Source organism: Hordeum vulgare, chromosome 6H (genome assembly GCF_904849725.1).
Source record: "Hordeum vulgare subsp. vulgare chromosome 6H, MorexV3_pseudomolecules_assembly, whole genome shotgun sequence".
Taxonomy (NCBI): Eukaryota; Viridiplantae; Streptophyta; class Magnoliopsida; order Poales; family Poaceae; genus Hordeum; species Hordeum vulgare.
This window is the reverse complement of record NC_058523.1, coordinates 453,534,118-453,555,720: the sequence shown is the minus strand read 5'-3', so window position 1 is coordinate 453,555,720 and position 21,603 is coordinate 453,534,118. Positions and strand designations below refer to the sequence as shown.

At 44.5% G+C, this 21,603-nt stretch overlaps 2 protein-coding genes across 2 annotated transcripts; both read left to right on the top strand.

Moving 5' to 3' along the window:
• The first annotated feature begins 602 nt into the window (after positions 1-602).
• On the top strand, positions 603-2,183 carry LOC123402275 (myb-related protein Zm1-like). Its single transcript, XM_045096175.1, has 2 exons — positions 603-961; positions 1,054-2,183. The coding sequence occupies exons 1-2, from the start codon at positions 612-614 to the stop codon at positions 1,823-1,825; spliced, it is 1,122 nt and encodes a 373-aa protein (XP_044952110.1). The 5' UTR covers positions 603-611; the 3' UTR covers positions 1,826-2,183.
• Positions 2,184-3,639: 1,456 nt separating this feature from the next.
• Positions 3,640-14,067, top strand: LOC123403490. Its single transcript, XM_045097422.1, has 12 exons — positions 3,640-3,923; positions 11,520-11,648; positions 11,739-11,796; positions 12,131-12,211; positions 12,322-12,393; positions 12,468-12,703; positions 12,799-12,870; positions 12,950-13,060; positions 13,133-13,214; positions 13,337-13,383; positions 13,570-13,651; positions 13,812-14,067. The coding sequence occupies exons 1-12, from the start codon at positions 3,754-3,756 to the stop codon at positions 13,893-13,895; spliced, it is 1,224 nt and encodes a 407-aa protein (XP_044953357.1). The 5' UTR covers positions 3,640-3,753; the 3' UTR covers positions 13,896-14,067.
• Positions 14,068-21,603: the final 7,536 nt, after the last annotated feature.

Sequence of the window (21,603 nt, the reverse complement as noted above, 5' to 3'; positions counted from 1 at the left end):
CGGACACAAAGATATAGGAGTAACTCTCTCCCACTAAGAGAAAGAGGTAGTTCTAAGTTAAGTTGCAAACCGACGGATATGATTGAAAATAACAAAGGGATGTGCTCATAACAAACAAGATCCATTTCATTTGATCCCGGAAAAGCGCAATCATTTCTAATTTCCCACAACCACTCCAAAAAGCGCCCTCAAGCTTTTTTCTGGCCCGGGTAGAAAAAGGGCTGCAGAAAACATCATCGTGATTCAGTGATTTTTAAGCAAGTGTACGTGTAAGCTGGCCCGGTGCATGCGCTGCCCATCAGTGCCGGGTGCACATCCTGATTAACAAGAGAGCAGCGAGGGGTAGACCCTGCATCGCATCATGGATCCCAGAGGAAACCCGGGCCACGAACGGATGGGCGGCCGGCCCCAGGAGGCGGAGGGAGGGAGGGACATTTTGCTCTCCTGGGACAGGGGTTTGGTACTTGGTAGGTAAACGCAATAGTCTCGGAGGTAGGAGGATAGACGTACGTAGGGCCTCCCAGCTCCTGGGCCTGTCACCTGTCGCCCTGCCACTGCCACGAGTTGTAGTTGCACCGCACATATATACCGGCCGCGCCCGCCCCCGATCCATGCTTCCCACCGCCTCCTGGACTCGGCCAAATCGAGCTAGAACGAGCGAGCAGACAGCAGAGTGGTCTCGGGCGGCCGATATGGGGCGGGGCAGGGCACCGTGCTGCGCCAAGGTCGGGCTCAACAGGGGCTCATGGACGCCGCAGGAGGACATGCGCCTCATCGCCTACATCCAGAAGCACGGCCACGCCAACTGGCGCGCCCTGCCGAGGCAGGCGGGCCTGCTGCGCTGCGGGAAGAGCTGCCGGCTCCGGTGGATCAACTACCTGCGCCCCGACCTCAGGCGCGGCAACTTCACCGCCGACGAGGAGGCCACCGTCATCAAGCTGCACGGCTTGCTCGGCAACAAGTGAGCTTGATCTGCATGCATTCGGCTAGGGGGGCTGATCGATCGATCGATTGGTTTCGAGTTCTGATCGGATTTTGTTGTCTGTTGTCCAGGTGGTCCAAGATCGCGGCGTGCCTGCCCGGGAGGACGGACAACGAGATCAAGAACGTCTGGAACACGCACCTGAAGAAGAAGGCCTCGGAGCAGAAGCCAGGCCCAGGCGTTGGCCAGAGCAAGGGCGAGGCGGCCGACGGAGACCCCGACACGCCCGTCCCTTCGCTGTCTTCGGCGTCCTCGTCGATGACGACCAGCGAGGGATCCAATGGAGGCGGCGCCGGCGAGCAGTGCGGCACGAGCAACGAGCCCGACACGACGGACTTGCCATCCCCGCTCGAGCTGGAGCTGGAGCTCGAGCCAGTCATGGACATCCTGGACATGCTGGCCGACGCCGCGCCCACGGAGGCGCTCGCGACTGCGGCGCCAATGCCGACGTCTTCCTGCTCGTCCTCCTCCCCGACGACGTGCGGCGGGGGAGCGGAGGAGCTGCTCGAGCTGCCGGACTACATCGACATGGACGCCGACATCTGGAGCATCATCGACGACGACACCGCGCGCCTACAACAACAACAAGGCGATGCAACAGTGCCATGTAGGAGTACGACCAAGGCCAGCCCGGAGGAGGAGGGAACAGATTGGTGGTTGGAGGATTTGGAGAAGGAGCTCGGCCTGTGGGGGCCCGCGGGGGAATCCCAGCCCCAGGTGGGCCCACACGACCAAATAGGCTACCCGGGCCAACTCTACGAAACGGAGGGGGACGTGGCGATGGGACCCTCCTCCTACCCGCAGTCCAGATCGGATCATCATCAGGCGTCCAGTTCTGAATAGAAGGCCAAGATCCACGGTGATCCCATCGGACGCGCGAGATCAAGCATTTCAACTTGGAGAAGTTTTCAACCAAACGTTTGGGTTGCTCATTTGATTTCATTGTTGGAGTAAAACTGAAAGTGAAACGGGCTGGTCGTTTAGAATGCACATACAAATTGAAGGAATGAAAGTCAGGTCAAATACAAGGCCAAGTAGCACGAGTACCTCTACTATCTAACAGTTTTTTTTTTAACCAAAACTGTACTTCTACTATGGCATGTATGTATGTATGCGACAGCACTCCACTGATCAGTGATCAAGAGCCAGTGAGAAGTGCTATGCAAATATGCGTACATATGCACGTCATTTGGTTGATTTTGTACTGGTTCGTAATACAAGAAACTGGGATTAATACGTGCCGTGCGTATATACTTGCACGGCGTCATCGTGACGTAAGAGCTGGATCATCCGATGGCCCACCACTACTACCACCATCATGCGTGCCTTTTGAAGAAATCATCACCAGGCTTTGATTATGCATTCTAAAGCAATTTGCTTTTGCTAATGCGATGTAACCTTTTCTTCTCCTTTAGCTTGCTTTTATTTCCTTATTTTCTTTCTTTAGATTTGATTGCATGTTGCTTCGGGTGAGCAAAACCACATGAAATTTGGTGATAGAGAAGTTGGTCACCTAAGCAGTGAAAATGGGAGCATGGGAATGGGGCCATATTTAGATGGTGATGCGTTCTAAATTTTAAGGGCTTACATTCCTTTTCAGAAACATCATATGGCTTATTAGCCATTGTTCACGTTGGTGTTTCTTCTTCTTTTGAGATCCACCCGACAATCCGATTCAGTTGGTGTCTCGATCTTTCGATGATAAAACACTTTGTCAATTTGGGTGGAAACAACTTTGGTGATGCGGCGATGTTGCGCATAGGAATCGCTAACAACTCGGAAAGGGTTACTCATCCAATGGTTCGCTCGGACTCGGGGGGTTGCACGGTGTTAAACGATTGATGTTTGGGTTGTTGGATTTGTACAAAATATGGCTGCACGGAAGGACAAATAAGGGTTAAAACTAAGACGTCCGGTCAATGATCGGACGTGTCCATGAACGTTTAAGGTATCATATTTACAAAGTATGGCTATAGATGCTCTAAGGTGGGTAAAATATCCATGGACTAGGAGGGGTGGTGTGGTGCATGGTCCATATTGGACTTGCCTGCTCATCTATCCAATTAGCAACTTCTTTCTCTTAGAGTCTTCATCTTTACATTGATTTTCTATTCAAAAATATTGTCGATCCAATTTAAATAAATAATTTTCCTTTTAATATCGTCTCTTGTTTTTGTTGGCCATGATCAATTTCTTAGACTTGTGTTGACATGGCGTCGATGATTTGCCACATAAATGTTATGTACGATGGCCCAAATAAGATTGGCCATTCGCAGAATAGAAATGTTTGTGTACTTCCAGAACAGATGCTCATGTATTTTCAAATAGATGTTCATGACTTTGAAAAAAAAGTGTGTATGAGAAAATTGCATGCATCCATGGCAAAAGAAAAGAAAAAAAGAAAACGTGAAAAATATTTAACATTAAAATAAAAGTATAAAAATAATGATGAAAAATAAAAAAAAACTAAATATTAATATAAAATAAAATAAAAAAATAAAAATAAATCCAGATAAAGAGAAAGGCGAAAACTAACACGCAAAATAAAAAGGGCAAAGAAACTGGTAATAGGCCGATGATGGTGTGAGAGGCAATCCTTGCGGCCCGTTATCAGGGATACACCCCTCACAGTAGCTTTTCCGTTTCTTTGTCTAAAAAAAAGTAGCTTTTCCGTTTCTGCGGCTGGGAGGCTTGAGCTGTCTATCCCCAAGAAACACCAGTCAGTCTCAGGCTTGTGCGCAGCGCAGTGGCGACGAACTCCGTCGATCACGATGCTGAAGGCTCTTCCCTCGCTCTTACTAGTCTCTTCGGATCCCGGAAGGTGGCGCCGGAGGCCTTGCCGACGATCTCTACGGCCGATTTCGGCGGCGCTGATGACCAACCCCGCGTACTTCCAAGTGGGCAGATTATTGGGTAGCTATGGCTTCATGAACATCACAAGGTCAGCATGTTTGGGTCATCTCCCCTTTCCGTTTTCCTTCAAAAACTAACAGTTAGTACCCACGGGGAGATGTGTACTTACGTTCTGAGTTGATTCCAAACCTAGGACGGTTGGGCTGCGTGCGCGGGGGTGGAATTGGTTGGAGCATTCGTACTGTTCTCTAGCAATAGCATGTTGCTTAGGTTATTTTAATTAATTAGCCGTTTACAGCAGAAATCACTGGAAATGGCAAGTTTTTGTTTGTGTTTCTTAGGCTGAAACATTGTTTTGGAGACATTCTTGTGGTGAGATTGACAGAATGTGTTGAATTTATTCAGGATACTGTGTGGTTTTGACATTTCCCGTTACTTAGTTAGCTTAGGACACCTCAGATAAATTCACCGGACATGGCCAGCAGTATCATATACTCCCTCTGTCCCAAAATAACTGTCTCAACTTTGTACTAGCTCTAGTACAAAGTTGTACTAAGCTTAAGACATTTATTTTGAGACAGAGGGAGTAGTGATAGAACGTGGATCAACTAGGCATAGATTGATCCGGTACAAACCCATGTAGTTACCTTGCCCGGAGCCGGATGAGCCCGCACCGTTCTCCATCGGTGTGGTGGCGACGGCGATGATGGACAAAAAGGGTTAGGCGTGGGTGGAGCTTCCCATGAGCACCGCGCTTAACCTAGATCGGATAGGTATGTCGGTAGGGGTGTGACGACGGCGAATCTCGTAGTTCGTGCCCCGGCACCCCACCGTCCTTTATATAGCGCGGGTCACAGGGCCGCACCAACCATAATGGGTTGGGCGCCCCCGATCAGGGCGCATAGATCAAGGCCCGGTGGGCCGTTGGGCCCACGCGGTGAGAGATCAACCTAACATTCTCCCCCTTGATCTTGACTTTTACTTTTGACTTTATACTTGTCATTTGTTCCATCACATATAAGCATGTAGAGCATGTCTCATCGTCACAGCTCAATTGCTAATAGAATCATACAGCTACAACACACTTTTGTTTTGAAGCAAATTCCTTTACTTTTGGGCCTCTTATATTCCAGGGATCATAGGCTTTCCAACAAACCCATGCCGGCTAAGTGTTCCTTGAACACACTGGGTGGTAGGCCTTTCGTTAGCGGATCCGCAAGCATATACCTTGTACTTATATGCTCGAGACTTATAGTTTGATCCTGGATTTTATCTTTCACAACGTAGTACTTTATGTCTATCGTCTTGGAAGCATTATTAGACTTGTTGTTGTGAGCATAGAATACTGCGGGCTGGTTGTCACAGTATATCTTTAGTGGCTTGTTGTCACAGTATATCTTTAGTGGCTTGTGAATACAATCCACCACTTTCAAATCGGGTATGAATTTCTTTAACCATATCACCTGCCCGGTGGCTTCAAAACATGCTATGAACTCTGCTTGCATCGTGGACGATGCAACTATGGTCTGTTTGGAGCTTTTCCATAAAATAGCCCCCCCCCTGCGAGAGTGAACACGTACCCAGACGTGGATTTTCTATCATCTCTATCTCCCGCAAAATCTGCGTCTGAGTACCCTTTTATCTCTAGGGACTCAGATCTCCTGTATGTTAGCATGATTTCTTTTGTGCCTTGCACATAACGCAGAGCTTTCTTTGCCATCTTCCAGTGCTCTTGGCCTGGATTTGCTTGATTTCTACCGAGTACCCCGGTGATAAATGCCAAGTCAGGGCGTGTGCACACTTGGGCATACTGTAAACTTCCAACAACCGAAGTATACGGTATTGTTTTCATTTCATCGAGCTCGTAATTATTCTTGGGAATTGGTGATTCCCAAAACTATCGCCCTTGACTATTGGAGCAGGCGTGGCTTTACACTTGTGCATATTATACTTTTGGAGAACTTTCTCTAAATATGCTTTCTGTGAAAGTCCTAAGACTCCATTTTTCCTGTCTCGGTGAATTTCAATGCCCAAAACATATGATGCATCACCAAGGTCTTTCAAGTCAAAGTTCGAGGATAAAAACTTCTTTGTCTCTTGTAGTAGACTAATACCATTGCTTGCAAGCAAGATATCATCCACATACAAGATTAGGAAAATATATTTCCCATGTTTAAACTTTGCATAAATGCAATTATCCTCAACATTTTCTTGAAATCCAAACCTTTTAATAGTATCATTAAACTTTATGTACCACTGTCTAGAGGCTTGCCTTAGCCCATAAATGGATTTCTTTAGGCGGCATCCCATGTTTTCCTTGCCTTCCATGATAAAACCCTTGGGTTGTTTCATGTAGACATCTTCTTCTAAATCTCCGTTTAGAAATGCCGTCTTTACATTCATTTGATGCAACTCTAAATCAAAATGAGCAACTAGTGCCATTATGATTCTGAAGGAATCCTTACAAGAGACTGGAGAAAAAGTCTCATTGTAATCTATTCCTTCTCTTTGCGTGAATCCTTTTGCCACAAGTCGGGCTTTATACTTATCAACATTCCCATTAGAGTCATACTTCGTTTTGTAGACCCATTTGCAGCCTACTGTCTTTGCTCCTTTAGGAATGATCTCTAAGTCCCAAACATTATTGGAACTCATCGATTTCATCTCATCTTCCATTGCCTCTAGCCATTTTGATGAGTCAGGGCTTTTAATGGCTTCTTCGTATGTGGTGGGATCACCATCCTTATGAACCATTTCCGTGTTATAGACTTTATAATCAGTAGAAATAGCAGGTCTTCTTGTTCTGTTAGACCTTCTAAGTGCCTCATTGTCTGGCACACTTTCTACTTTTTCTTGCTGCAATTCCCTTGCATGATCAACAACAGGTTCAGTCGGCTCCTGAAGGACAGGTTCCGGGTCTTCTCCCATAGTTGTCATCGTTGGAGTCACAGCTGGTAGCGAGAAAAATGGCTCTTGAATCATCGGAATGGGTGCATGCACCCTTTTCTCCTCAAGATCTATTTTTTGAGCTACCATGCTCCGCCTCATCATTTCGTCCTCTAAGAAGACAACATGTCTCATTTCTACAAACTTTGTGAATCTGTCTGGACAGTAGAAAATAAAACCTTTTGATCTATCAGGGTAGCCAATGAAATGGCAACTCACTGTCTTTGGATCTAACTTTCCAATGTTTGGATTAAACATTTTGGCCTCAGCTGGACATCCCCACACTCTGAAGTGTTGCAGGGATGGCACTCTTCCTGTCCACAGCTCGTGCGGTGTTTTGGGCGCCGACTTGCTTGGTACTCTGTTGAAAATGTGAATGGCGGTTTTAAGCGCCTCCATCCACAAACCCAATGGCATGTCGGAGTAGCTCATCATGCTGCGCACCATATCCATGAGGGTACGGTTGCGCCTTTCAGCTACTCCATTTTGCTGAGACTCGCCCGGCATTGAATACTGGGCGACAATGCCAGTCTCCTGCAAGAACTTTGCAAAAGGTCCAGGGACTTGGCCATATGGTGTGTATCGACCGTAGTACTCCCCCCCACGGTCGGACCTCACAATCTTAATCTTTTTGTCAAGCTGATTTTCAACTTCAGCTTTGAATATCTTGAATTTATCCAATGCCTCATTTCTTTCTTTGATTGGATAAATGTAACCGAAGCGGGAGTAATCGTCTGTGAATGTTATGAATGAATCATAACCATCCACACTTTTCACCGGAAACGGTCCACAAATATCAGTGTGGATTATTTCCAGTGTTCCTGTGCTTCGGTTTGCACCTTTCTTTATCTGTTTTACATATTTTCCTTTAATGCAATCTACGCATTGTTCTAAGTCAGAGAACTCCAACTTTGGAAGAATTTCGCTTTTGATTAACCTTTCTATTCTCCCCCTGGAAATATGGCCCAATCGACAGTGCCATAGTTTCGAGAAGTCGTGAGTTCTCTTTCTTTTCTTTTGCTCGTTGTTCGACGAAGAACTTGGCACATTCACATTATTTGCATAATTCACTTTATCACGAATTGATAACAAATAAAGCTTATCATGAAGAAAGGCATTGCCTACATAATCATTATTGTACCACACGGTACATTTACCATGTCCAAAAACACATTGATAATTATCTTTGTCTAAGCACGACACACTTATTAAGTTCCTATTACATGAAGGCACAAAAAGAACATCACTAAGCAGAAGTGTGAATCCTTCGGTTAGCTCCAAGGAGACGTCACCTACGGCTTCAACTTCTGCTTGGACTCCATTCGCGACTTCAATACTTCTTTCGTTTTGGCACATGGTCCTCGTCGAACTGAACCCCTGTAAAGAATTTGCAACATGAACAGTTGCACCTGAGTCAATCCACCAAGTAGATTTTGAAAACTTTACATACAGAGATTCATTTACTAAGGAAACAATAAAGTTACCTCTCTTTGCCATGAAGACCTTTAGCCAGGCAGCACAGTCCTTCTTGTAGTGCCCTTTCTCCTTGCAGTACATACAAGTGTCCTTGTCTACTGTGATTGGCTTTGGCTGATAAAAGACGGGAGCCTTGCCTTGGAGCTTGTTCTGTGGCTTTGAGGGAGAATTCTGGTTAGGTGGGAAAACCTTTTTCTTTTCCTTCACATAGTTAAGGGAGCCACCATGTGAAGCCTTAATCCTCTCCTCCTCTTGTGAGCACATTGCGATGACCTTTTCAATATCCCAAGTCTCGGGCTGCATGTTGTAGTTGAGTACAAAGGTCTCGAACTCCTTAGGCAACGAAGCCATGACCAGGTGGACGAGGAGAGCTGGCTTAATCTCCAGGTCCGCGTCCATGGGCTTAAGCTTGGCCGCAGTGTTGCTCATCCTAAGGATGTGCTCCGTGATTCCATGCCCACCTCCATTATAGCTCTCTGTCACCAGTTGTTTGATCAACTAGGTGGCATAGGTCTTAGAAGAGCTAGTAAACTGGCTCTTTATCTTGTTGAGCATCTCCTTTGCCGTAGGGCACTCTGCTATCGAGCCCACGATCGTGGTCTCAATAGTGTTCTTAATAAACGCCAAACATTTCTTGTTGGCATTTATCCATAACCTGTTACGAATGGAGTAGGACATCTCCTCTTTGCCACAATCCCATTGCTTTTTCTCCCAGCTTTCATCATCCTCGTCAGCATCTCTCACTGGATCTGCGGGTGCAACTGGCTGTGGTTCCTCCAGAACCCAGTCCACCTTAGCAATGCACAAAGCCATATCAACCTTCTTCATCCACTCAGAGTAATTATCCCCTCTGAGCGTAGGAACATCCTTGAGGCAGCTCATCAGATGAAAACCTCCTGAAATCACCAAATAAGCGAAGTCAGTACGACAATCATATGCATTAATTAACGTTGGTTAAAATAATCATACAATTGCCTATGCATATTAATCTACATTACCGTTGGGCAAATGATAGAAATAAATGCATCATTTTGCAATATGCAACATGATCATGTTACTAAACAACGTTGGTCAGAATAATAACATGACCATATTCCATATTTTGTTTAGTAGCGGAAAACGTGAAATAAAATTTCATATGCCTCTTAACTTTTCAGAAAATAATTCTGACATTTAAAATAAAATTCATGAACTTTATTAATGCTTTCAAAATTCATGATTTTTTTCCTTTTCTGAGAAAACTATTTTATTCTCAGAAATTCTTTTAATTTTCTTTGCAGAAAAAATAATATAACAATTCTGTAAATATTCACAGAAACTTTGAACATTTTTGCTTCTTCTTTCTAAACATAAAAAATGCTTAGAAATTACTTTTAAATCTGCCTTAAAAGACAAAAAACTTAAAAAAACCCTTTATATCAGAAAATCTGCTTGGGCCGGCCTGGGATTGGGGCGGCCTACTCCCGCTGGCCAGAGGCGTTGCCTCGGCCTGGCGCAGCGGGTAGCCTGGCGCGGCTGGCGGCCTGGCTCGGCTGGCCATCATCCCGTTGTGGCCCGTAACGGCCCATTTCCCCTTAGCCGGCGCTAGGGTTTGCATCCCTGGGGCCATCTCAACCGTTGCCTGCGATCCAACGGTTCCCCACCCGGATCGAGGGAACAAAAGGGGAATCGGCAGCCGAAACCCAGTCATTTCCCCCCTCTGCGCCGTTTTCTCATCTCGCGCGAGAGGCTCCTCTCCTTATCGGCGCCGGCCCCTTGCCTCCCGAGCAGCCCGTGGCCAGGAGAGGCACCGGCCGCCGGCGGCGGGGTCTAGCGACCTCCTGCCGCGTGCGCCTTAGGTCCTCCCTCCCGCGAGGTGCTCTGGAGGTGAGGAGCCCACCCCGGTCGGTCTTGTCCCGTGCAGCCCACGGCGGCCGATCCTGTTTCCTGGCGCAGCGCAGCGGCCGGAGCCCACGGCAGCCTCGTCGACCCCCCCTCCTGCTTCCTGTCCACGGCGGTCCGCGGCAGGCCGAGGCCCCTCCTTCGCGCGGTGGCATCCATGCCCCGCTGAGAGGGTCTCTGGGGCCCCGTGAGGCTTGTCTTGGGGCCGAGGGAGATGGGGTTGGCCGACGGCCGTAGTGGCCGAGGGTTCCCACGCCGCGCGCTGCCTTGCTTCGTTTTTCTTTCCCGTGCCAGAGAGAGAAAGATACATGGCGCCGTGGCCTCCCCTTTCGCCGATGGCGCGTTCCCTTGCGGGGAGCGCGTCGCCGTCGAATGGGTTGTCCGTGGTGCCTCGTTGCCTTTGTTTGCCACGTTCCCCTTTTCCCTATCTTTAGTTCTTCTTGGTTTGCCTTTTGCGGATCGGATCCGTCTACTTTTCTTGGTTTTCTTTTGGATCTAGATCCGTACTTTGCCTCCGAGGAGGTAGGTTCTTCTTCCCCACACCTCGGCTTGCCGATGCGTGTGGGGATCGAGAGGAACAGGCGCGGCCTTGCGGCGGCGCTTCTTTTCCGACGAGGCCCTAGGCTGTCTTCGGTACTTGCCCATCTAGGGTTCATGTGGGGAGGGGAAGGGGAAACTTTCTTTTCGATTTCTTTCAACCGAATGAATCTTTGCCTAGTGGCTCATGATACCATTGATAGAACGTGGATCAACTAGGCATAGATTGATCCGGTACAAACCCGTATAGTTACCTTGCCCGGAGCCGGATGAGTCCGCACCGTTCTCCATCGGTGTGGTGGCGACGGCGATGATGGAGAAAGAGGGTTAGGCGTGGGTGGAGCTTTCCGTGAGCACCGCGCTTAACCTAGATCAGATAGGTATGTCGGTAGGGGTGTGACGGCGGCGAATCTCGTAGTTCGTGCCCCGGCACCCCACCGTCCTTTATATAGCGCGGGTCACATGGGCCCGCCAACCATAATGGGTTGGGCGCCCCCGATCAGGGCGCATAGATCAAGGCCTGGTGGGCCGTTGGGCCCACGCGGTGAGAGATCAACCTAACAAGTAGCAAATAAGAATGTCATGTGGTTACATTTTAGGAGGCATGTAATGCATCCACCGAAGTATTCAGATGTTGATGTTGCTGATTTCTTACAAGAAAATGTCCACAGAATGTCATGGGACCATAGATGTTGCATCTAATTTTTCCATTACTTCTTAGTATTTGTCGAGTTGTTAAATGAATTGTCAGATATTTTGTGGCCATGAAGCGTGTTTTGCTGCTGGGCATACAGCTCAATTTGTGTAAAATCATCATGAGTTCCAACACTGTCATGTGAAACAGCTATTCATCTTCTCAATCTGGAGGGCTTCCAAATGATGCTGCTAATCAAGACCTTAGTCTTGGATATTCACCAGAAGAGATTGAGCGACTAAGAGTCCAAGATGTTGGAGAAGGAGAAGTGAAAATTAGGTTATTTCCTTCTCTCTCTGATGTTGTTTCGATGTGTAACGTTTTAGAAAAGGTCTACTGATACTATCGATGTATCATAGTCTATTGCAGACTCTACGAGGGAAGAGTGGTGCAAGGTCCATTGAAGGGCACACAAACTGTATTTAAGGTATAGCTTGTATTTCTCAATCCACGATGTTAGTTACACACAGTCCTGTAATGCTTATCCATGCATTTTTATAAATTGTACATGCTCATAGTATTTCAGTTGTATGATATGGCACATGATAGTTCCCTTTGATTCAAGTGTGCCTTGAAAAGATTATTTGGGTGTAGGACCAATAGTTCCAAGTTTATTTTTTGGAACCGTGTTCTTCTTTCACTACAATTTTTCAGCCATTCAATTTTGTTGGTTTATCTGATGGTGTTAGTTATTACCTTTCCCAGACATATGAGTTCATTCATGATCTTATATGTGCTAAGACATAGGTTTATGCTACAAGGTATACCCTGGAGCAATGGCTGGTGCTTCTGAAGCTAATTTGATGGCATTGAATGAGCTGAGGACTCATGCTTTTCTTCAGGTTAGGAAAATAGTGAGATTTTAACAGAGATTGAACTTGCCGATCTGGATGAATATGTCAAACATGAAATTTCCAAAAAATAATTTGTTTTCCTTTTCTTCCACTTTCAGAGTGATGCGAGGGATATCTGTGAGAACATTCAGTTCCTGTTAGGAGCCTTTGAGACAGCTACTGGAGAGCAGGTCTATCACCACATAACTTCATCACTTCATAGACGATCCTGTAATGCTTTTAGACTGATGTAATTTTTCTACAGTGGCTTGCCTTCCGCGATGATGGAAGATACAGTGCTGCAGACTATGCAAAAATAACAAGCGAAAGGCAGTTGAAGGAACGACCTAATTTCTGGAATCCCTATGATCGTGCATACAAATTGGAACTGAAGAGATATTTTGTCCTTAGGCTACTTAATGGAGCTATGTGTGGCCTTGTCCACATGCACAATCATGATAGACTGCACCAAAGCCTTGGCCCCTCTTCTGTTGTACTCAAGTATTATGCATTTTCCTTGTTTACTGCCCATTCTACAGCTTATGGCTCAATTTCAGTTCTGTTACTACTTATTAGTGTAACTTCCTCTTATTTAGCACTGTTGCAGAGAAAAATGGATACTATTTACTTCCACAGCTCCGTGATTTGGCATTTTCTGTAGATATCGGGTATAGCTCCATCCTTGCTGCATTTTCTTTTACCAATGAGAAAGCGCTTTAGAGAATAGATATACTTTTATAATGACAGGTATTCGTCTATGGGGGTTGGAGCGTTGTCAGACGGTCTTTGGCGTCGAGCATCTGCTGCTGGAGCATCAACTCCTTTGGAGAAGCGAGCTTTTGGAGTAGCTGATGACATGCAAGTATTTCCTTTTCTTTTCGAGTGACAAAATGCAAGTCTCTCACATATACCTGTGATTGAAAAAAACAGATATGGAGCTGGGTTGCTTATTGCATACATGGCATTTATTCCGTTTTGCGAAGCAGGCATCATGGATGGCATTTCCTTGCAGGTTCTTGATTTTAATTTAGATTTAAGTTCATAAGTGAAATTCCTGCAAGGAAATTTTATGGGAAAAATATTATTTTCCTTTATACACTTTGATATCTAAAAAAGTACTTATTTATTCTGCAGAGGCTCTTGGAGAACACTTTTCGTCTGGACATTTATGCTGCAAGAGAGTATGAACCGCTAGAACAAAACATCTACATAGTTTAAAGTTTAAACATTCCAATGTTTGAATAATTTTGCTTTGAAATTCATTTGATAAAATCTGCTCTCGCTTATTTTTTTACCTGATCGTTACTTGTGATTTGTGATATTCAGAATCAATACGCATGCTTATCTATGTTTACGAATTCACATAGGTATTGTCTGGAAGATGATAAATTATCGGAAGCTGTAAAATTTCTAGATTTAGGTGATGGTGCCGGCTGGGAGTTGCTGCAGGTTTGCCTCTACGATTATAGTTAATTTTTATCTGTTTACAGACCTTCTGCTGCTGCAGATGATACTTATGCATGCTTACTAGTAACTGTGGACTCAGTGAATCTACTTCCGATTCCTTCATCTTTAACAAAGTGTTCTTACACTGATTTATTTTCTGTAGGCAATGCTTAATCCAGATTACCGTAAACGACCAATTGCCGAGGCTGTACTGAACCATAGATTTATTACAGGGGCTCTATTATAGAAGTAGTCATTAACTAGATGCGCTTATAAATTTGTACAATAGATTGTAGAGGCAGGTCCCATTGTGTGAAAGAAATGTTCAAATCTAAAGACATGTTCTGATCAGGTGCTTAAATAGTGTACCTAAACTAGAGGAACAATGTAAATATATGCATGAACATCATTTTCGGCAATACTGCTAGACATGTTTTTGAGTTATCAGACTTGGAACATTTTCTGGGCATAGAGGTATTTCAGAGAGGCTGTGAGGATAAGGTGAGGAGGAGGTGGGCTAGGTCACGGGAGAAGGTGGGCCGCAGGAGCAGTTGGGTGGCCCAATTAGAGAAAGAAAAGGTCTACCCTTTCTATTACCTTTAACAGATTTTTTTTAGAAAGAGAGCTTTGGAAGAAGAAGAAATGGCTAGAGAGGCTGAATGATGCTGAAACTTATTATGCGAGGTCCATGATTTCTAACTAGCCCCAAAAAATAAGTTTCAGCAAATTTGGGAGAGTTTGAATTCAAACTTATTTGAATTTGATTCAAAAAGGTATTAATAAGTAGTAGCCAGGATTATCCAAAAATCATGATAATTTTAGTGGGGCTTGGTTATGTGACAAAAGATTTTTGGACAAAGATTGGGGATCATGCTTGAAGTAGAAAATAAATGCAAATTTTTAAAAGCTTTGTAAGGGAAAACGTAAAACACTTAACTAAAATATAAAGAAGGCTCCAATGATTTTCTGAAAATGTTCATAGTTTTTAATTTGGTGTGCGATATTAATGGCATGATGAAATGCAAATCTTCAAATCTATGCCTAGTAATAAAGGCATTAGCGGGTTTTCCCGTCCGTTGATAATTTTATAGAGAAACCCCCCTGTATTTTTGAAAATTAACTAGTAGTCCATTGTTAAGTCACTGGAAAAATGAATCTTTTTTTTCTTTTTATGAAAACCCCTGACTTTGTAGCTAATTAACCCACAGTCCACCTTTAAGTCACAGAGATAGCTAATTAACCCACAGTCCACCTTTCAATCACAGAGATAGCTAATTAACCCACAGTCCACCTTTAAGTCACAGAGAAACGAATCGTCTTTGGCATTTTATACGCACCGTCCACTATCTTGATTAATCAACCCGCGGTCCATTTAGAATAAATGTTTTCTATAATAATTATATCTTTTAAACCCTAGTCTTAATTTTAACATGTTATATATGAATTTTTATTAATAAAATATGTAAAATATGAACATAATGTTATTTTACCTATTAATCATTTTTAAAATACTATTTAGAGTGCAAACTTAATCAATAGCACACGATCCGTCAGTCTTTCATAATAGCGTTGATCCAGGATTTTTTTAAACAAATACCTCATCAAAACCAAATTGAAGACAAAACAACCATCCATTCATAACCACGCATGCACGCCTTGACAAAACCTACAACAGAGAAAGAGACCTTAGAATTGACCACCTTTAAACACGTTATGACTGTGTGAGCATTGAGGCCACATGCAAATGAATCACTCAGCCAAACCCGAACGGAGACCAAAGAAAGCATTGATAAAGAGGTTCCTTAGGATTGAACACATTCAAACGTGTTGTGGTTGAGTCACCATCGAGGCCACTGTCGATGAGGATGCAAAGGAGGATAAGCGGCAAAAGAGATGAGATACTATGTTGAAGTAAAGGATATGGAGCTACTCGGTCTTGAGTTATGGTTATTATTTGGTTAGACTATCCATAATGGGGAGTAACTTTAACTAGTAACATGTATATGTTACTACCTTTATAATGAAGAGTGACATGAATATAGTGTCATGAAACACTTTATTTATTAGCTTGTAGATTTATTTTTTTAATATATGTGATGTTACTCATAGTGTGAGTAACCAGCTGTGTTACTCATGCATGAAAAATTTCTAGTGGGCCTCTTGGACGCTTCGCTTGTCGAGCAACGAAAAGATTGATGATTGGTAAAAACGTACGCGAAGAGGAGATCGATCATAGACATAGAAACACATCTTGGTCGTGCTGCCCTACCTAGCTAGCCCTACACACCGGACTGGAGAGAATAAGCAAATTTGTTGAGTTGAATTTTATGTTACTATTGAATTTTTCTCACTATATGGGATCTTTTTCTGGTTGCAATGCATATATTCTTTTGCTAGTTACAATAATGTAATCGTTACCTTCTGCCATTACCAGGAAACTTCCCCTAGCCGCCTTGGTGGAGTGTAGAAAAATGTTCACCAGGATAAACAGAGATTATAACGGGATTTGATGTGACACCGCGAGTAAAAAATGACGTCCGATACACAACTATGATTATCATTAAACATGTCAAAGCTGCAAAAGGGAAGCAATTACGATACCCAGACATCACTGACAAGTACGTATGAATCTTTAATTTTCTTTTGAAAACGTAGGCATTGACATTGTCCATGTTAGTTATCCACAGAGAGCTGTGCTTATGACTAGTCAAAGTCAATGAGTGAATTTCATGCCTTTTTAATTAACCGTACATACCTCGGACACCATCACATGTATTCCAATCACGTGAGAATATTTACCTACTGGAATGGAAATATTTAATTATCAAAGTTGAGGATTAGGGTGAGAAGCCCAACTGGCGACCTACAGGCTTGCTTTGGTTCGTATGATTATAAAAACACAGAAAATAATAAAAACTAGGAATTAAATAGGAATACATGTGTAACACAGAGGATTGAAAGACGTGAGATTTTTACACACCTGATGTTTGGTTCATAGGAATACAAAAACAAAGAAAAAACAGAGTCAAATAAAAGTAAATCAAATGAAAAGGTATAATTAGCATAATGTAACACTATTATTGATAGATAAATCTCACTTAACCACGAAAAAAACATGTTATTATGCCCTAAGAATCTCAATCTCACTCTTCGTGAGTAGGAATTTGAAAAGGACGTCCAAATTAATTGTAAAATTCTCGCACTTTCCGTTGAAACTGAAACCAAAGGAAATTTCCTTCATCTTTTCCTTTGTATATGTATTTCTTTCACTTTTTCTTTGAACCGAAGGAGGCCTCATTGGTCATACCCACATGGTCAATCAAAAACACAGGAGCATAAATATGATGGAATTAGATGCCATATTATGTGCATACCCATATGAATGTATACGATAGTGTCCCCCCAAAAAAAAGGAATGTATTACTTCAACATGTTTTGACAGTTTAAATTTAACTATCAAAAAGTCTTATATTTAGAAACAAAGGGTGTATAAGAGCATCTCCAACCGTACCCCTCATACTTGTCTCAATCGCCCGGACTGGACGCCCGGTCAATGACCGGTCACGAAATTTCAACCCAACCGAGCGTTTCAAACAAGCCTCAAACGTGTGGGCTGACCGACACCCTTCATATCCAACACAAATATGGGATTGATATGGGGGAGACCGGACACGCTAGCCACGTCGGCCTAGCCCGCGCTGGCCCGCATCGATCCCACGTATATTCGTTCCCATCCGCTCGTGAGACCAAACCCTAGCTACTTCACTCCACTCCCCTCCACTCACATCTGCCATCCAAGCTCACCTCCGGACTTCTCCGGCATGGCGGGCAGTGGATTCGAATCTTTCACCTCTAGGTCCGTCGACCACGAGCTCATCCCACACGGGCTCGAGGAGGAGATGGTCGTCCGCCTTGCGCTCCGCCCCTCCCGGGAGATGGCGCCCCGTATAATGCAGAGGTGTGGGGGATGCAACCGCGTCATGGTGGACATCATTTTCTCACAGGGAGGATCCGTCATCGACTTGATGTCCACCGGCACCTTTCGGGTTACGGGCTCCGAAGAGGAAGAGTAGGGCATGGAAGATGGCGGGAGCTCGACTCCCGTGAGCCGGCTAGTGTCTAATGTACAACTCGATCTACCTTGCCGGTGACCGGACCGACACTACCAGGGGCGCAGTCGACCGTCGGACATGGGCACGACGGAGTTGGACGAGCTCCGCTTGTATTAGATTTACGTTGCATGTAATAATATGGATTTGAGGTTTCTAATTTAAGATGTTCGGTTGTAGAATACATTATTTAAGACGTGACTGATAAGTGTTCACGGACGGTGCGTCCACGGACGTTTGAGGGTCTAACATAGTGAATAGACACTCCATTGAAACTTTGTAGAAAATAATTTCTTGACTATAAAGGGAAGAAAATAGATAAATATGCATGCTCGATTGAACATCTCAAATAAAGTGAAACATGGAGATTTAAAGGAAAGAGTAGGAATTCCAAAAACTAATCTTATCATTGAAAAGAAAACACAATACTTGGGTCTTTTGATTTAAGGAATTCCTGGGGGAAAAATCGTACATGGTTTATTTGATTTGTAGGGTTGTAACCGATAAGATTTTTAGGTGCGGAATCCTTGCAATACATTTCATAGGATTTCTGTCTCAAACCTCTTGTTAAAAACCCCTTTGATTTTTATATGGTACAAGGGCATCTCAAAAGCGGATTCTCAAAGCACCCGTATATGTACATACAGTAGTGTATGGATCATTTTTGCTATCCATTCCTTAAAAGTATGCCGATCAATCCGCATATCCGTATTTGTATATACTAGCCACAAATTTAAGGACATTGTTTTGCAGGCGTCCAAACATCCGTATATCCAACCAAAGGCAACCGCTTGTTTCTCTCTCTTTCCTGCAAGCACGACAGATGGAGAGCACCACACGTGGCTCGAACTAGCCCTTGGCAGCGGCTATGGGCGCAAAAACCGAAACCGACATCTAAGGATCCTAGAGTTTTCTTGGTCACGGTGTGTGTGGCTGAAAAAATGCCAGAGCTTTGTTGGAAATATGCCCTAGAGGTAATAATAAGTTAGTTATTATTATATTTCCGTGTTCATGATAATCGTTTATTATCCATGTTAGGATTGTATTGATTGGAAACTCAAATACATGTGTGGATACATAGACAACACACTGTCTCTAGTGAGCCTCTAAGGACTAGCTCATTGAACAAAGATGGTCAAGGTTTCCTCACCATAGACATGAGTTGTTATTTGATAACGGGATCACATCATTAGGAGAATGATGTGATGGACAAGACCCAAACTATCAACATAGCATGTGATCGTGTCACTTTATTGCTACTATTTTCTTCATGTCAAGTATCTGTTTCTATGACCGTGAGATCATGCAACTCCCGGACATCGGAGGAATGCCTTGTCTGTATCAAACATCACAACGTAACTGGGTGACTATAAATGTGCTCTACAGGTATCTCCGAAGGTGTGTGTTGGGTTGGCGTGAATCGAGAATGGGATTTGTCACTCCGTATGATGGATAGGTATCTCTAGGGCCCACTTGGTAATACAACATCACAATGAGCTTGCAAGAAATGTGACTAAAGAGTTAGTCACAAGATCTTGTATTACGGAACGAGTAAAGAAACTTCCCGGTAATGAGATTGAACTAGGTATGGAGATACCGACGATCGAATCTCGGGCAAGTAACATACTGATGGACAAAGGGAACAACATACGGGATTAACTCAATCCTTGACATAGAGGTTCAACCGATAAATATATTCGTAGAATATGTAGGAGCCAATATGGGCATCCAGGTCCCGCTATTGGTTATTGACCGGAGAGTGTCTCAGGTCATGTCTGCATAGTTCTCGAACCCGCAGGGTCTGCCCACTTAAGGTTCGGTGACATTTCAGTATAGTTGTGTTATATATGTTGGTGACCGAAGGTTGTTCGGAGTCCCGGATGAGATCCCAAACGTCACGAGGAGCTCCGGAATGGTCCGGAGATGAAGATTCATATATAGGAAAGAGGTATACGGGTTCCGAAAAAGTTTCGGGCATTACCGGTAGTGTACCGGCAGTGACGAATGAGTTCCGAGGTCCACCGGGGGGGACCCACCCCGTGGGTCCACCGGGGGGACTTGGGCCTAGGAGGTGGCACACCAGCCCCTCGTGGGTTGGGCAGCCAGCCTCTATGGGCCTATGCCCCAAGAGGGAAGAGAGGGGAGGAGTCCTAATTGGAGGAGGACTCCCCCCACGCCCACCTCCTAGTTGGAGCTGTAGTCCTCCACCTTGGGGCTGCCGGCCAACCCTAGGGGAAACCCTAGGGCATCACCCCTTCCCCTCCCTCCTATATATAGTGGAGGGGAGAGACGGCAGCATCACCACAATCCAAGGCGCAACCCCTCTCCCTTCCTCTAGTTCGTTTCTCCTCTAGATCGGTTCGACAGTGCACGACGAAGCCCTGCCGGATCAGCTCCACCAACACCGCCGCCACGCCGTCGTGTTGTTGGAGAACTCATCTACCTCTGTGCCCCTCTTGCTGGATCAAGAAGGCGGATAACTTAATCGAGCTGTACGTGTGCTGAACTCGGAGGTGTCTTCCGTTTGGCACTAGATCGGGATGGATCGTGATGGGATTGCGGGACGAATCGTGATTAGATCGCGAAGACGTTCGACTACATCAACCGCGTTATATAAGCTTCAGCTTAGCGATCTACAAGGGTATGTAGATGCACTTCCCCCTCTCGTAGATGTTAGTCTCCATAGATTGATCTTGGTGAGCGTAGGAAATTTTTTGTTTCCCATGCGACGTTCCCCAGCAGTAGCATCATGAGCGAGGTTTATGCGTAGATGACATCTCGAGTAGAACACAAAGGAGTTTGTGGGCGTTGATATTCAGATTTCTGCCCTCCTTAGTCTTTTCTTGATTCGGCGATATTGTGGGATGAAGCGGCCCGAACCAACCTTACTCGTCCACGTACGAGAGACCGGTTCCATCGACAGACATGCAACTTGTTGCATAAAGATGGCTGGTGGGTGTCTCTCTCCTACTTTAGTTGAATCGGATTCGACAAAGGCGGTCCTTGTAGAAGGTTAAATAGAAATTTGCATATCACCGTTTTGGTTTTTTGCGTAGGTAAGAAGCGTTCTTGCTAGATACCCATAGCAGCCACGTAAACACGCAACAACAAATTAGAGGACGTCTAACTTGTTTTTGCAGGGTGTGTTGTGATATGATATGGCCAAGTACATGATATTATATATTTGATGTATGACATGACTAGAGGGATGTCAATTTGAGTGGGAGTTCTTAAGTAATATGATTAATTGAACTCATTATCATGAACATAGTTAGAATATCTTTGCAAATTATGTAGTAGACGATTAGCTTGCGCTGTAGCTCCCCTATATTTCGATATGTTCCTAGAGAAAAATAAGTTGACACAAGATAGTAGCAAATATGAGGACTGGGTTTGTAAACTGAGGATTGTCCTCAATGCTGCACAAAAGACTTATGTCTTTAATGTACCGCTCGGTGAACTACCCCAAGCATCGTCTGTAGATGTTGCGAACATCTGACATACACGTTTTGATGACTACATGATAGTTCGGCGCGTATTGCTTTATGACTTAGAATTGAGGCTCCAAAATGTTTTGAACGTCACGGAACATATGAGATTTTCCAAGAGCTGAAATTAGGATTTCAGGCTCGTGCCCGTGTTGAGAGGTGTAAGACCTCCGACAAGATTCTTTGTCCGCAAAGTAGAGGAGAAAAACTCAACCGTTGAACATGTGCTTAGATTGTCTGGGTGCTACAATTACTTGAATCGAGTGGGAGTTGATTTTCCAGATAAGATAGTGATTGATATAGTTCTCCAAATTCATTGCCACTAAGCTACTGAGCTTTGTGATGAACTAGAGCATAC